This window comes from Gnatocerus cornutus, chromosome 1 (genome assembly GCF_029298725.1).
Source record: "Gnatocerus cornutus isolate USDA-ARS CGAHR chromosome 1, icGnaCorn1.1, whole genome shotgun sequence".
NCBI lineage: Eukaryota > Metazoa > Arthropoda > Insecta > Coleoptera > Tenebrionidae > Gnatocerus > Gnatocerus cornutus.
The window spans coordinates 13,482,426-13,499,009 of NC_142233.1; the positions used below are offsets into that span (position 1 = coordinate 13,482,426).

At 32.6% G+C, this 16,584-nt stretch overlaps 2 protein-coding genes across 2 annotated transcripts; one reads left to right on the forward strand and one right to left on the reverse strand.

Annotated features, from left to right (window-relative positions):
* The first annotated feature begins 394 nt into the window (after positions 1-394).
* LOC148180406 (fibrinogen-like protein 1) lies at positions 395-1,481 on the forward strand. Its single transcript, XM_088046705.1, has 4 exons — positions 395-463; positions 510-900; positions 948-1,181; positions 1,234-1,481. The coding sequence occupies exons 1-4, from the start codon at positions 428-430 to the stop codon at positions 1,401-1,403; spliced, it is 831 nt and encodes a 276-aa protein (XP_087902831.1). The 5' UTR covers positions 395-427; the 3' UTR covers positions 1,404-1,481.
* Positions 1,482-3,748: 2,267 nt separating this feature from the next.
* LOC148180407 (putative 2-oxoadipate dehydrogenase complex component E1 homolog) lies at positions 3,749-16,550 on the reverse strand. Its single transcript, XM_088049210.1, has 16 exons — positions 16,244-16,550; positions 16,080-16,203; positions 15,856-16,024; positions 15,589-15,808; positions 10,097-10,258; positions 9,869-10,047; positions 9,603-9,824; positions 9,398-9,555; positions 9,216-9,351; positions 9,037-9,168; positions 8,569-8,986; positions 8,319-8,521; positions 4,337-4,457; positions 4,101-4,289; positions 3,958-4,043; positions 3,749-3,904 (listed from the first exon to the last, which is right to left on the reverse strand). The coding sequence occupies exons 1-16, from the start codon at positions 16,371-16,373 to the stop codon at positions 3,791-3,793; spliced, it is 2,763 nt and encodes a 920-aa protein (XP_087905336.1). The 5' UTR covers positions 16,374-16,550; the 3' UTR covers positions 3,749-3,790.
* Between the last annotated feature and the right edge of the window lie 34 nt (positions 16,551-16,584).

The following is a 16,584-nucleotide window of genomic DNA, read 5'->3' on the forward strand; positions in this document are numbered from 1 at the left end:
TCTCTACAATTAATGCACAAAAATAAACACAAATTGTGGTTTATTCTGACTTATGTTGACAAAATGTTGCAGACGTAGATAAAACGTTGTAGATTACACGAGGTTAATATATTATAATATTCGTGCTCGGATTAACAGCTCCACAGGGGTTCTATGCAAAAAGTATCAGAAGGAAACTAAATTTTCTCAAATATCTTGGTAAAAACAGACTCTCCCGACTGAATCGAATTCAGAATCGACAGTACTTACTAATTCCGTCCAAAATTTGTTGACTAGTGTAATCTGTCACAGTAAAGTGTAATCAAACTAAAAGGTCAAACAATTAAACTAACAATTAGATAGGAGCTGTTAAACACCAAAATGATATAAAGGGCATAAACAAACTTATCTCTTCATTCTGCCGCTGGTTCTTCAAGTGCAAACCAAAATGCACTTTTACGTCTCATGCTTCATCACCTTTGTGGTAAGTAAAACTCATTTCCTTTCTGATTAGTTCACAAGCTTTTTAGGTCGTTTTGACGACTTTTAGTCCATCAGAACAGCAAAATTCAGATTTCATAGACGATGATACTTTCCGAGAATTGCAAGGACTATTTGACGATATGGCCGAGCTTAGAAGGGATAGCGACCGTAAAAAGAACGTGTATTCCGATTGCAAGGACGTCAAAAACCAAGATTATAGAACTTCGACAATTTACCGGATTAAACCAGCAGGAGCAACCGCAGATTATTGGGTTTGGTGCGATTTGAAGACTCAAGGAGGTGGTTGGACTTACATCCTCAACAGATTCAATGGTTCTGAATTTTTCTCTCGCGGTTGGAATAGCTACAAAAAAGGGTTTGGCGTGTTTGATGGAGGAGAGTATTGGCTTGGCTTAGACCGAATCCACCAGTTAACAAGTAAGTAGTTCATTAGTTTTCCGATTTTTATCTCTAATTTTATGTAGGTGCTAAACCACACGAGTTGTTGGTTGAATTAGTAGATTGGAATACGACGAAATCATATGCCAAATACTCTCATTTCCTTATTGGAGACGAAACAGAAATGTACCGTCTTAAATCACTTGGCAACTTTAGCGGTGATGCTTTTGATTCATTGAGTTCACATCTTTCGATGGAATTTACAACATCTGATCAGGACAATGATGAAAGTGATGAAGAGAACTGTGGACAACGTTATGGTATTCCGAAATTTTGAATTTTTGGAGAAATATAAATGTATTTTATTCGTAGCTGCTGGTTGGTGGTACCATAAATGTTTTTCTTCTTTACTCACTGGAATATATCACAGAGGACCAACCAAAAATCGTCATCAGCATGCCATTCGATGGAATAATGCTACATCACAAAATCCCAGTTTTAAGGAAGCTAGAATGATGATTAGACCCACCGATGGAAAGTGAAAAAATACCATCCTGTACAATATGTGTTAAACCGTACTTGTACAGCCCGTTCTGATAAAGATATCTACCAAATTTTAATTAACGATTTTTTGGCTCTTTTTTGTTGGTTTTGGATCATCATGAGATAAGAAATTTTGCGCAAAAATCACTATTATTAAAAAATCTAAAGAGAGAAATGAACACCAACATTTTTTCTAAAACAGTAACTTTTGATTTCGTTTGGTTTTAGAGATATTTAATAAAAAATCTAAATATTTTAAGGAACAAAATGAAAAAAAAAATGCCCGATTAAATTTGAAATCGAAATTCAAAGTTAGAACAAGTCCAATATAATTTTTTAATCTACAGTTTACATTTAATGTTGTTTCTCTGGAGGAAAGTTTTGTGTTTGTCAAGATAAATGCAGATAATAAAAATTAGGTAAATAATTGTAGATTTAAAACACATATTTTTTGAAATATTAAATATGTATGTATACATACAGGTAGTCCTTGAAAAATATAGTAAAAAATTGTTCTTTCAAAACTTTTAGTACTACCAAACAATAACCCAAAAACATTTTCTCAAATCGAAAAACACAAAAGTTAAAACAAGTGGTTTTCCACTTTTTTAATTGTTTTTTCAAAAAATTCAGACGCATTAACAATTTTGGAAAGACTTTTTAAGATAAGAGAACAAACCGCTGAACCAATTAATATTTACTTCGATCACGGGATATAAAGAAAATGTGAATTTTGTAAACTACTGAACACTCTGTATATGCTAAACTATTTTTAACTGGTAGGTATAGTAGTTTTTTTCTATATTAAGATAAAAATTGCCAAACTTTCCGCCTATACATTGTTTGGTTTATGTATGATTTATGACATTCTTGCGCAATTTTTCTTATCTACCCAAATTAGTGAAATTTTTGACGCTTTTCCAACCATTTCTAATGTTTCCAGTTTCAAATATGACGTACTTTTTGGTCCTTATTTAATGGTTTTCCTACAAAAAATCATTTTTGCCGGGTTTCTAAAAACAATGGATTTTGTAAAGTTTTGGCTTAAATTTCCTTGAATGGTTTTAACCATTGAACGTTTATTTACACATTTCTCAATTTTTGTAGATTGTTCATAAACTTTTTTAAAAAATTCTAAATGAATTTGCGTTGAATTCTTTCTAGATTATCTTTAAGTTGTGTCCAATTCTCAGATCCTCCAAATTGTTTTTGGATTCAATTTGTTTCTTTTAAAGACTTCAACTCTCATAAATTAGTGATTCATTTTCAAATATTTACAAATTGTTTTATAAAAATTCGTAACTTTGAAAGTTTTTATATTTTATCGATAAAATTTTGGGAGATTATTATTACTGACTTGTTTATCAAGTGTGCCAAGTTACTAATTGATCGAGTTGAAAATGCAGAATTTTGAAATTTTGATTTTCAAAAATGTACAATTTTTTTATTAAAATTCGTAACTTTGGAAGTTTTTATATTTAATCGATGTTTAGGAAGGTTACTAATTCTGACTTATTTATCAAGTGTGTCAATTTACAAATTGATTGCAATAAATACACTAAATTCGGAAATTTTGATTCTCAAAAATGTACAAATTTTTTTACTAAAATTCGTACTTTTGGACATTTTTATATTTTGTCGATGAAATTTGGAGAGGTAACTACTTCTGACTTGTTTCTAAAGTGTGCTAAATTACATATTGATTGAATTGAAGACAGAATTTCAAAAATTTTTATTTTCAAAAATCTACAAATTGTTTTATTAAAATTTGTAACTTTCGAAGTTTTTATGATTCATTGATAAAATTTAGGGAGGTTACTATTTCTGACTTGTTTATCAAGTGTGCCAAATTAAATTGATTTGAGTTGAAGACACAGAATTTAAAAATGTTGATTTTCAAAAATATTCAAATTTTTTATTCAAATTCGTACTTTTGGACGTTTTTATATTTTATCGATGAAATTTGGAGAGGTAACTACTTCTGACTTGTTTATAAAGTGCGCCAAATTGGAAATTGATTGAATTGAAGAGACAGAATTTCAAATTTTTGATTTTCAAAATTCTACAAATTGTTTTATTAAAATTTGTAACTTTTAAAGGGTTTATGTTTCATTGATAAAATTTAGGGAGGTTACTTCTTCTGTCTTGTTTATCAAGTCTGTTAATTTTAATTGATTTAAGTTGAAGAGACAGAATTCAAAAATTTTGACTTTCAAAAATGTACAATTTTTTTTATTAAAATTCGTAACTTTGGAAGTTTTAATATTTCATCGATAAAATTTGGGTAAGTCACTACTTCTGACTTGTTTATCAAGCGCGCTAAGTAAATTTCAACAAATAAAAATCCCACTCAACCAATCATTTTATTAATAAAATAATTACAACACTAATCAACTTCAAGAGAGAACGCTTTATTAACCAGATCATTCACTTGCTGCTCATGCAAAGTACCAATTCCCACAGCCGGAGCAGCTTGAGTTGGCCGCCCACAAAACCGAATCTGCAAGAAAATATCCATAAAATCAATCCCTCAAAATCAAACGAAATACTCACTTTTCGTCCAACCAAATTCTCGAAACGAGCTTTTACAAAAGTCCATCCTCCCATATTTCTGGGCTCTTCCTGACACCACATGTACGCTAGCAAAAAAAGAAACAAACTAACTATAGCTATCGGTACCACCAAACTTTACTCACTTTTGGCACTTCTAAACTTGGCCACTTCCTGTTGTAACTGCAGCGTTGGGAAAGGACAGAACGATTCTAACCGGAGAATTGCTACGTTTTTTATTCCGTACTTTTCTCGTTGTTCCGTCAAGGTGTAGAAGTGTTTTCCGGATGTAAGTAGTACCGTTTCGACTTTCGAAGGGTCGCAAGTGTCGTCGGCTAAAACGTGAGTGTAACAAGAGTTTAGGAATTATAAAACGTTTTACTTAGAACTGGTAAAAATGTTGTTTGTGGAGACATGTCAGAGAAGTTGGATTTGGCAGCCGACAATCTTAGTAATGTCTTTGGTGCTATTATGACCAATGGTTTTCTATAGTTTCGAATCATCTGAAACGTGAGGATATTGATTAATATTTCATACTACAATTTTTGGTTGAACTTTTGTGGCAAGAGAATTTTAGCATGTTTGGCAGAATTTGTTTCGTCTGCTTTATAATTTTACAAATTAGTGCAGATAATAAACAACTTAAAAGTAGTACCCTCATTAAATTTGATTGCAATAGAATAAAAATAGGCATAACTAGAAATTTTATTAAAAAAAATCGACATTGTTGGCTCCTCTTGAAAACAACAATTTCTAAAATTTGTTTCTTTTCCTTAATTTTTATACGATTTCGTGCAGTTAATAAACAAATCAAAACGAGTACCCTCACCAGATTTGATGGCTTTAGAGCAAAATTTGGCAAAATTTGGAATTTTATAAAAAAAAACGACATTGTCGGCTCTTCTTGACAACAAAAATTTTTAAAAATTGTTTCATTGGCTTTAGTTTTTTACAATTTGGTGCAGTTAATAAACAACCTAAAAGTGGTACCCTCACTAAATTTGATTGTTTTAATAAAAATTAGAAACGAGAAAGAATTAAAATAACCACAGAATTACCAAAACTACGGATTATCAAAAATGACTAAAATTGGAGGACGCTAAAATGTCTAGATTTGAAAAAAAATTATCTCAGGCTTCAAATCCAAAAAATAAGTCGATTTTTTTGTACATTAAACTCAATTAAACATGGAATCGAGGAATTATTAAAATAACCACAAAATTAACAAAAATACGAATTTTCAAAAATGACCGAGAGTGGTGGCCGCTAAAGCGTGTCGAGTTGAAATAAGAAATTAAAATTTTGGCTCCTAACTTTCAATTCTAAAAAATTAGTCGATTTTCTCATATATGTAATGCTTACTTGCACGTAGAAACGGGAAAGTATTAAAATAACCACTGAATTAAAAAACTACGAATTTTCAAAAATGACCGAAAGTATTGGGTGCTAAAAATCTTTAAATCAAAATAATAAGTCAATTTTTTGGTATAATCTTACCCAATTGAACATAGAAACGAAAAAGTATTAAATGACCACAGAATTAACAAAACTACGAATTTTCAAAAATGACCAAAAGTGGTGGCCGCTAAAAAGTGCCGAGTTGAAATAAGAAATTCCAATTTTCAATTTTAAAAAATTAGTTGATTTTTTTATATATTTAAGCCATTGGCACGTAGAAACGGGAAAGTATTAAAATCACCACTGAATTAAAAAAACTACGAATTTTCAAAAAAGACCGAAAGTGTTGGACGTTGAAAAGTGTCAAATTAAAATAAAAATATCTGTTTTGGTTCTCAAGCTTTAAAGCAAAAAAATGTCAATTTTCTGGTACATTTAACCCAATTGAACATTGAAGTGAAAAATTATTATAATAACCACAGAATTAACAAAACTACGAATTTTCAAAAATGACCAAAATTGGTGGCCGCTAAAAAGTGTCGAATTGTAATAAAAAAAATTAATTTTGGTTCTCAAGTTTCAAATCAAAAAAATAAGTCGATTATCTGGTACATTTAAGCCAATTGAACATTGAAATGAGAAATTATTAAAATAATCACAGAACTAAGAAAACTACAAATTTTCAAAAATTACCAAAATGGTAGACGCCAAAAATTATCGATTTGAAATAAAAGGTTTCAAATCTAAAAAGTAAGTCGATTTTCTCGTACATTAATCTCAATTGAGCGTAGAATCGAAGAATTATTAAAATAACCACAGAATTAAAAAAACTACTTTATTTTTTTAAATGACCGAAAGTGGTGGATGCTAAAAAGTGTCAATTTGGAATAAAAAAATTCCAATTTTGGATCTCCGGCTTCAAATTAAAAAAAAATAAGGCGGTTTTCTCGTACTTTAAACTCAATTGAACGTAGAATTCAGGAATTATATAAATAACCACAGAATTAAGAAAACTACTATTTTTCAAAAATCACCGAAAATGGAGATCGCAAAAAAGTGTCGATTTAAAATAAAAAATATCAATTTTAGATCTCAAGCTTCAAATATAAAAAATAAGTTGATTTTATGGTACATTTAAGCCAATTTAATATTGAAATGAAGACTTATGAAAGTAACCACAGACTTAAGAAAACTACAAATTTTCAAAAATCACCAAAATGATAGACGCTAAAAATTATCGATTTGAAATAAAAGGTTTCAAATCTAAAAAGTAAGTCGATTTTCTCCTACATTTAACTCAATTAAACGTAGCACAGAGGAATTATTAAAAGAAGCACAGAATTAACAAAAATACGAATTTCCAAAAGTTACTAAAAATGGAGGACGCTAAAAAATGTCGATTTGAAATAACAAATTCCAATTTTGTTTTTCAAGCTTCAAATCAAAAAAAAAGTCTATAATCTGGTATATTTAACCGAATTGAATATTGAAATGAGAAATTATTAAAGTAATCACAGAGTTAGGAAAACTACGAATTTTTAAACCCAAAATTGTGGACGGTGCTTATAAGTGAAGAAATAAAAAATTCCAATTTTGGACCTCAGGCTCCAAATCTAAAAAATAAGTCGATTTTCTCGTACATTAATTTCAATTGAACGTATAATCGAAGAATTATTAAAATAACCCCAGAATTAAAAAAACTATTTTTTTTAAATGACCGAAAATGGTGGACGCTAAAAAGTGTCGATTTGAAATAAAAAAATTCCAATTTTGGATCTACGGCTACAAATTAAAAAATAAGGTGGTTTTCTTGTACTTTAAACTCAATTGAACGTAGAATCAAAGAATTATTTGATTAACCACAGAATTAAGAAAACTACTAGTTTTCAAAATCACCGAAAATGGAGAACGCAAAAAGTGTCGATTTGAAATAAAAAATTCCAATTTTCGATCTCAGGCTTCAAATCTAAAAAATAAGTCGATTTTCTCGTACATTAATCTCAATTGAGCGTAGAATCGAAGAATTATTAAAATAACTACAGAAATAAAAAAAAATACATTTTTTTTTAAAATGACCGAAAATGGTGGACGCCAAAATGTGTCGATTTAGAATAAAAAAATTCCAATTTTGGATCTCCGGCTTCAAATTAAAAAAATAAGGCGGTTTTCTCGTACTTTAAACTCAATTGAACGTAGAATCGAGGAATTATATAAATAACCACAGAATTAAGAAAACTACTATTTTTCAAAAATCACCGAAAATGGAGAACGCAAGAAAGTGTCGATTTGAAATAAAAAATACCAATTTTAGATCTCAAGCTTCAAATCTAAAAAATAAGCTGATTTTATGGTACATTTAAGCCGATTTAATATTAAAATGAAGACTTATGAAAGTAACCACAGACTTAAGAAAACTACGATTATTCAAAAATGGTGGACGCCAAAATGTGTCGATTTGAAATAAAAAATTCCAATTTTGGATCTCAGACTTCAAATCTAAAAAACATGTCGATTTTCTCGTACACTTAACTCATGCGAACGTACAAACGAAAAAGTAATAAAATAACCACAAAATTAACAAAAATACGAATTTTCAGAAATGACCGAAAATGGTGGACGCTAAAAAGTTTCGATTTTCAATAAATATTGACCATAGTGTACTATAGGATGGATATGTCGCTCAAGTTTTGTATGCGTGGGTCTCATCAAAGACATCTTCAAATTTTGAAAAATTGGAAGATTTGACTTTAATTAATTAAAAGCTAAAAATACCATTTTTTGTTTTTAAGGAATATGAAGCATCAAAATCAAATTTCCTTCAGCTATTGTTAAAACCGTTAGAATTACAAAAAAAAATTAATACAAAATTTGTAAAATTCTGAAACTCACTTCTTCTTGATTCTACTTTTAGTTAAAGTGAGTGGAATCGCCCCAAAGTGTAAAAAATCCTTGATAAAAAATAATACCTGTCGCCTCAACAAATGAAAATACTGCGCCGGAGTGCTCGGCTGGCAAACTTGCATGTTCACATTATCTCCATCAACACGATCCTCCTTGGAATCCGTCATCTGCAAGAACCTTTCAATTCTTGCCGAACTGTGCTCAGGACCTGCACCATCGTAACCATGCGGTAAAAGAATAACAAGACCACTACTCCACAACCACTTCACTAGAAAATAAACTCAAACGAAAATCTCCAGGTGTTAAAAAAATTACCTTCACCAGTTGCCACAAAAGTATCCAAAATTATCTGCGCCCCATCGAAAAAGTCCCCGAATTGGGCTTCCCATATTATCAAATTTCTAGGACTCTCGATGCTCATCCCGTACTCGTACCCCAAAACCGCTTCTTCCGACAAAATGCTGTTGGCGATCTCAAGAAAACTCTTCTGATTCTCGTGAAGATTATTCAACGGAATGTAGATATGATTCGTTTTCTGGTCGACGAGCATGACGTGCCGGTGCGAGAAAGTCCCTCTTCCGACGTCTTGGCCGCTAATTCGAATGTTGAAACCTTCGTAGAGCAAAGAACCAAAAGCGAGAGTTTCAGCAGTTGACCAGTCTATGCCTATTCCTTCCGCGACTCTGGCCAACCGGTTCTTTATGTGAGTTTTTAGAAGCGTGGGATGGACGTTCTGCACTGGGCGCTGTTTAACAGTTTATGGTGATGGTGAAGACAACTTACGAAATGTTCGGGGAACTTAACAGACTTGCTTCCGACGTAAGTGAGGAGGTCTAAGTTGATCCCGGTGTCCCAGGAAGTGACGGCTTCTTCCGCCTGCGAGAAGCCTTCCCACTGTCTCTTGAAGTAAATGTCCTGCAGGAAGATGTTATAGTCTCAAGTGAAACCAGAAGATTGCTTACTTCCGGTTCGTAACTCTCCACAGCCTTGAGATGCTGGTTGAGCCACTTGGTGTGGTCTTGTACGATACTGTCTCTTTGCTCTTCAGTTAACACTCCTTCCTCTATAAGCTTCTGCGAATACTGATCAGGTACCGTCCTACAAGTCCTCTCATGGTAAAAACTCCTTCAAACTCACCACTTACTGTCTCGATCTGATAATCCCATAAAGCGCCGGATTGGTAAAAGTAGGATCATCCAACTCATTGTGCCCCCATTGCCTGTAGCAGTTCATATCAATAAAAACGTCTTTGCGGAACTTCCTCTGGTACTCCAACGCAAGACGTGTTGCCTTAACAACTGTCTAAAACTTGCAAGTTTAGAAGTCGTACCACCCCATAGTGAAAGTACCTCAGGAAAATCTCCATTCACGTGGATAACCGGGGCGGAGATCATCTTCGCGAGATCCGTGCAGTACCTGGAGGACCTCCCTCTATCCGCGGGGGTGGTAAACCCCAGCTGATTGTTGACAACCAAGTGGACACTTCCTCCAATTTCGAAATGCGGCGTTCCGCTCAAAGCCAAGCATTCCTGGTTGACTCCCTGACCGATGATCGCCGCGTCTCCGTGGACCTGAAGACTTAATTTACCCCCACACCCATGAAACGGTTCCTTACTTGTAAATTCATGATTTTGTCGCTCCATTTTCCGGTACCATAGTCCCCGTCTTGGTACTCCAACTGTTTTGCTCTGGTCTTACCCATGGAAACTGGATTGACGGCTTCCAAGTGCGAGGGGTTGTACAGAAGAGAGACGTGTAAAGTTTTGTCGCCGAAGTGGAGATCGGTGGAGGAGACTTGGGGTTGATGTTTGAATAAACGGGTGAGTTTAAAGGGGGTACTTACTGAAATGACTGAGGACGTCTCCAGTGACGTTGTACTTCTGGGGAAAGTTGCTGCGACCTTTTAGTTTGGCGAACATGTTTACTGGGGGAAAGTTGAGCATGCCGGTGAGGAGGTTCAAGCGGCCCCGGTGAGGCATGGCGATGGTCAGTTGCTCGATGTCGTCTGCAAAATAAGAGAAATAAAAGTTTAAGAGGAAAAAATAAAAGGGTGACCCAGTAAAGAAAGACAGTCAAAGAGTAGCAACTAGAAGAACAAAACGAAATCAAATTTAGATTGGAAAGAATGGAAAAAAAAGATCTATATGTAAATAATTGGGATCTGAAGAATGAACCAAAGAAGTCCAAAAGATTTCAAGACCTTTAAGGAGAGTACGAGTAGTCGACAGGAATCTAAGATATTTCATCGGATCCAACAGAAGTCAAAAATATCCATGAAAATCCAACAAATTCTAAGATTGTCTATGAGAATTCGAAAATTCTAAAAAATTCTAAGAAATTCAGTGGAATTCAAAGTTTTTCAGAGAATCCAAGTAAGTCCAGACTAATAAATAGGATCTAAAAACTTTAAGAAAGAAATAGATTAATCTAAAATTTTGAAAGAAGTACCAAAAAGAAATCAGAAGAAAATTCTAGAAAATCTACAAGAATCCAAGAGTCCAAAAACTTCTAAAAAAGATTCAATTGAATTCCAAGCCATCCAGAAAATGCAAGAGAATTAAAAAAAAACACAAAAATTTAAGAGATTCAAAAGAGCCCGAAGACAGCAATTTATGAATCTAAAATATTGAAAAAATCTAGAAGAATTCAAGGAACTCCAGTTTCAAGAAAATCAAAAATAAGAACGAAATCAAAAAGAAAAACGAAAGAGATTAGGAGCTCTCAAGAAAATCCGGAAGAATTCTAGACAATCAAAAATTCAAGATAAAATTAAGTTAGATCTAAAACAGTCCAAAGAATTCAAAAATTCAAGAGGAACCAGAAAGAGAATTGTGGAAGATCTAAAATAATCCAAAAGAGTCCTAACGCTTCCAAGAAATTCAATGGAATCAAAATAACTCCAGACATTCTAAAACAATTCAAGAGAATTCAAAATCATCTAAAGAACTCAAAAAAACAAATTTATGGATCTGAAATGTTGAAAAAATGCAGAAGAACCAAAAATAAACCCAAAAGAATTCAAGTACAAAAAAGTTTAAGAGATTTAAAGAAAATACGTAGAATTCCACAAAATCCATAAGAATTCAAGAAAGTCAACTCCAAACAATTCCTGACAATCATAAGAAAATCCAGGACAATTCAAGCGGCTCCAAAAAACCCAAAGAAAAACAATTTTATGAAGCTAAAATAGTGAAAGTATGTATTTAAATCAAAGAAAATCTGAGAGTTTCGTAGATTTAGAGAAAATACAGAAAATACAGCTTCAAAGAGGTCAATGGAATCCAAAACAGTCCAGAAAATGCAAGAGCATCCACAGCAAATCCAGAAAAATTCAAAAAGATCTATAGAAATCTAAGAAACGAATTTATACATGTGAGATATTGAAAGAGTGCATAGGAATGAAAAAGAAATCCAAGAAAATTCGAAAAAGTCGAGCAGATTTCAAGTAAATCGGAGAGAATTCTATGGGATCTAGAAGAATCCAAGAGAGTTTAAAAGCTTCCTAGAGATTTAATAGAATCCAAAATAATCCAAAGATAACTCAAAGAGAATCCAGAAGGATTCAAAAGGATCTAATGAACGCAATGAAACAATTTTATGGATCAATAATATAGAAAGTGCATTCAATATAGAAAGAACCAAAAAAAATCCAAGGGAATCCAGGAAAGTACGAGTGACTATAGAAAATCTATAAGAATTCAACAGAATCCAAAAACTTATCGTTCAAAACAGTAGAAAAAAATACTTCGAGCAATCGAAGAGAATTGTAGAAAATCCGTAAAAATGCAAAAGATTTAATGTAATCTAAAACAGTTCCAAAGAGCATCCACAGCAAATCTAGGAAAATTCAAGAATATCTAAAAAACCTCCAAAAAAATCTGAAACATTGAAAGTAGAACTGAAAACAAATAAAAAAGTAATCGAAAGAATATGAAAAAGTTTAGCAAAAAATTTCAATTGTTAGACAACCTGGCGAATTCTACAAAATCAATAAAAATCCTAAAGTCAAAAAAGCTTCCAAGAGATTCACTGGAGTCCAAAAGAGTTCAGAGAATTTAAAGAAAATCCAGGAAAATCTATATTCAAATAAATACAAAGACGCGAAACTGAAGAATCCTGCACTAATAAATATGTCAGATAAGAAAAATCTTTCAAAATACCAGTTGAAGGCATAACATCTGAACTGATGACGAAAATTTAGAAAACAAAACGAAAAATCCACCAAATTTCATCGATTTACCGTCAAAATTAGCAAATTTATAGTTCTTAATATAAAATTTTCGATTTTGAGGTCGCCCGACAAACAAAAAATTCTAAAATTTTCAGTTTCTGTTCCAAAAATTTAAACTTTGTACATCAAATAAACACTTACAGTAGAAAATCCAGCACATTTCATTACTTTTGTGTTAAAACTAGGGGAGTTATAAAATGTAGCAAAAAATTTTGGATTTTGAGCTAGTCCGAAAAATAAAAAAATTAAAAATTTTCACTATTTGTTCTAAAATTCTGAAATGTATCCAATAAAGACCCCCAAAGCAGTAAATCCACCAAATTTCGTTACTTTTGCGGTAAAATTAGCAGAGTTAACAAAATGTAATAGAAAATTTAGGATTTTAAGCTCGTCCGACAAATAAAAAATTCCAAAATTTTAATTTTTTGTTTCAAAATTCTAAAATTGAATGCTCTGCATAAGGAATCCTTGAGTAATTAATCCACCAAGTTTCATAGATTTACCATCAAAATGAACGAATTGATAACATTATTAATACAAAATTTCGGATTTTGAGGTCGCCCAACAAATCAAAAATTCTAAAATTTTCAGTTGAAACTCTGTGCATCCAACAGAAACCCTCAAAGTAGTAATTCCACTAAATTTCATTACTTTCGCGTTTAAACTAAGGGAGTTATAAAATGTTATAAAAAATTTTGGATTTTGGGCTCGTCTGAAAAATAAAAAAATCCAAAATTTTCACTTATTATGCCAAAAATGAAAGTGAATTTTCTGGATAAGGATTTCTCAAACAATAATTCTTCCAAATTTCATTGATTTACCGTTAAAAACGAGGGAATTAATAGTATAAATAGTCCAATTCTGAGAAATTCTACAAAGTCAATAAAAATCCAAGAGAGTCAACAGACTTCCTAGAGATTTACTTGAGTCCAAAATAGTTCAGAGAATCCAATCCAAGAGAATTCAAGAAGATCTTGAAAACCCATAGAAACGAATTTATGGATCTAGAATTGTGAAAAAATGCATAAAGAACCGAAAACAAATTCAAGAAAATTTAGAGAAAGTATAGAAAATCTACAAAATTCAAGAGGATTCAAAAATGAGGAAAATCTATCTTCAAATACAAAGACGAGCTGCTGAAGAATTCTGCACTAATGAAGGTGTTAAGACAAAAATAAATCTTTCCAAAATAGCAGTCAAAGGTATAATATCTGAACTGATGAAGAAAATGGAGAAAACGAAACTAAGAATAAACGAAAACATAAGTAAATAAAACCGGGGAAAAAAAACTATGATAACATAAATTAAAAGAAGAAAATGGAAAGCATGAAGACAGAAAAAACTCGAAAGAACATAATTGAACAGTTTAAGACGATAAAAATTGATCTTTAAAGCACATAAAGACTTGAGTATCCTGGATAAGGATTCCTTGAATAATAAATCCACCAAATTTCATCGATTTATAAGCGAATTTACAGCATTTAATAGAAAATTTTGGATTTTGAGGTCGCCGACTAATAAAAAATTCGAAATTTTTCTGTTTTTACTCAAAAAATGTAAAACTGCACATCTAATAAAAACCCCCAAAGTACTAAATTCACTAAATTTCATTACTTTTGCGTTAAAACTAGGGGAGTTCTAAAATGTAATATAAAATTTAAAATTTTACGCTCGTTCGACAAAGAAAAAAATTCCAAAATTTTCTCTTTTTGTTCTAAAATTTTGAAATTGAATATACTGGATCTTACGGATTTCTAAAATCTCAAGAATCTTAATGATCTCAACAATTTCAAAGATCTCAAGGAACTCAAGATTCTCAAGAATAGGACTCAAGGATCTCAAGGATCTCACTCACTAATCTCAAGGCTCTTAACTATCTTTACCCATGGATTTTAAAGGTCTTAAGCATGTCACTACACAATTTAGAAATCTCAAGAATCTCAAAAACCTAACATATTTCATAGATTTAAAAGAACTCAAGGAACTTAAAGATTTCTAGTTTCCTCAGCATCTTGAGAAACTCAAGAAACTCAAAGAACCAAAGAGTCTCTCAAAGTTCTCAATGATCGCAAGAATTTCAAGTATTTAAAAAATCTCGAGGATGATAAAGAACTCAAGGATCTTAAGGAACTCAAGGATCTTAGGAATGTCAAAGATCTCAAAGAACTCAAAAAATCTTTAAGGTCCCAAGAATCTCAAGGATCTCAAGAATCTCAAAAATCTCAAGGATCTCAATGAACTTAAAATCTCATATATCTCAAGGAATTAAAAAATCTCAGAAAACCCAGGGTTCTCAAGGAACTCAAGGAACTCAAAGATCTCAAGGTTCCTAAGAATCTGAAGACTCTCACTTAAGAATCTTAAAAATCTCACTCAAGGATCTCAAAAAAATAAAAAAATCTCACAGACCTAAATAAACCACAAAAAGCTCAAAGATCTCAAGGTTCTCAAGAATCTCAAGCATCTCAAAAAACTCAAAGAATCAAAGAACTCAAGCATCTCACTAAAAAATCTCTAGAATATTACTCTAGAAATTCATCGATCTCAAAGATTTCAAGAATCTCAAGGATCTCAAGAATCTAAAAGATCTTAAAGATGTTAATGAACTAACGGAACTCTAGAATCTCAACGTACTTAAAGAACTTAAGGATCTGAGCATTTCACTTAAAGATCTCATTCAAAGATCTAAAATATATCAAGGATCTCTCAATTATATAACCCCGGAAACAGAAGTAAATAAAACCGGAGAGAAAAAAAGTATGATAACATAAATCAAAAGAAGAAAATGGAAAGCATAAAGACAGAAAAAACTCGAAAGAACATAATTGAACAATTTAAGACGATAAAAATAGATCTTTAAAGCACATAAAGACTTAATTCAAAAACAAAAGTATTGAAAAGTACAAAGAACGTATAATAACACGAAAAAATCAATAAGAAGCAAGGATCTAAAGAGTTAGAAAATGAAAAAACCAACAGAACAAAAAAGGAAAAACGGGAAAAATAGAATCCAGAAATAGACAGATAAAGATATCCTTTAGGAAAATTCCACACTGTGCAAAAAGGAATAAGGGCTAATATAAAAACAACATAATTATACTTACTGTGGGCCGCCAACCGAAAGAACTCACTAAAAAACGCCATCATACTCTCCGCACCCTCTCCCCCATACCGTTTAACCCCCGTAAACTTATTCGCAAGAAAATTATCAAAATTTTGCGAACGCATCATCTCCGCTGCAATCCTCAACTTCGTTTCCTTCTCCACCTCTTGAGGCACAACTTCTTCAACAGAATGAGAGAACCACTCCACTTCTTCTTCATTCTAAACACCTCAATACAGTCCCAGTTAAACCCTTCATTGCGTTTTACCTCCACGTGAAGAAACTCCACGGCCAAGTTTCGTCCATAGATCGTGTCAAGGAAAGTGACAGCTTCTGAGACTGTGCCTTTGGGTTTAGGATGGTTGATGATTCCTTCGAACTTGATGGTGTCATTTTGGTTCAGACCGTACCGCCTTGCATCCAACTCTGAAGAGGCGCTGAAACTCTTATGGTAGAGACTCGGAGGATTGGGGGTCGTAAAGAGGATTTTACTTGATCTCTCTGGTTAACACGACGGGATTGATGTCCGCGGTCTTGTGGGCGTGCTGCCTGTACGCTGTTACCAATCTGAAGAAGTTGCTCTCTTCGGACCGGTTTCGTAACACTTCCTCCGGTACTACAAACTCGGTAAATAATTCCTCAGGTTGTTGACTTACCTCTGTGAACATTTCGATTTTTTCCTTTAAAACCGAACACGTTGTCACTGTGATAAAGTCTTGTGTTTATCTGGAGGCGGAATCCTCTGTCGCCACGTTTAAGTAAATAAGAGCACAGCTTTAAGTACATTTTTATAATACCGTGCGAGAAGTACTGACCGTCTTGGAACTCTTGGGATCTTAATCAGTCTCCTTTGACCTCCACTAAGATGTTATCGGCATTGTTTTATCAAAACACACTTTTACTGTACCAAAAGCTTAATTAAACGCTCGTTTGACATTCTAAAAATAACTCGAGCGAGCCACTGTCGCGTACGGTTCTGGAATTTCGTAATAAATTG

Excerpts from the sequence above, each read along its gene's own strand:
- LOC148180406 (XM_088046705.1), top strand. The coding sequence starts at position 428 with ATGCACTTTTACGTCTCATGCTTCATCACCTTTGTG. Across the intron at positions 901-947 it reads CCGAATCCACCAGTTAACAA|GTGCTAAACCACACGAGTTG; the intron begins GTAAGTAGTTCA and ends AATTTTATGTAG. Across the intron at positions 1,182-1,233 it reads GAACTGTGGACAACGTTATG|CTGCTGGTTGGTGGTACCAT; the intron begins GTATTCCGAAAT and ends TTTTATTCGTAG.
- LOC148180407 (XM_088049210.1), bottom strand. The coding sequence starts at position 16,373 with ATGTACTTAAAGCTGTGCTCTTATTTACTTAAACGTGGCGACAGAGGA. Across the intron at positions 9,352-9,397 it reads GGGATTATCAGATCGAGACA|GACGGTACCTGATCAGTATT; the intron begins GTAAGTGGTGAG and ends GAGGACTTGTAG. Across the intron at positions 4,458-8,318 it reads TTCATTTGTTGAGGCGACAG|ATGATTCGAAACTATAGAAA; the intron begins GTATTATTTTTT and ends CTCACGTTTCAG.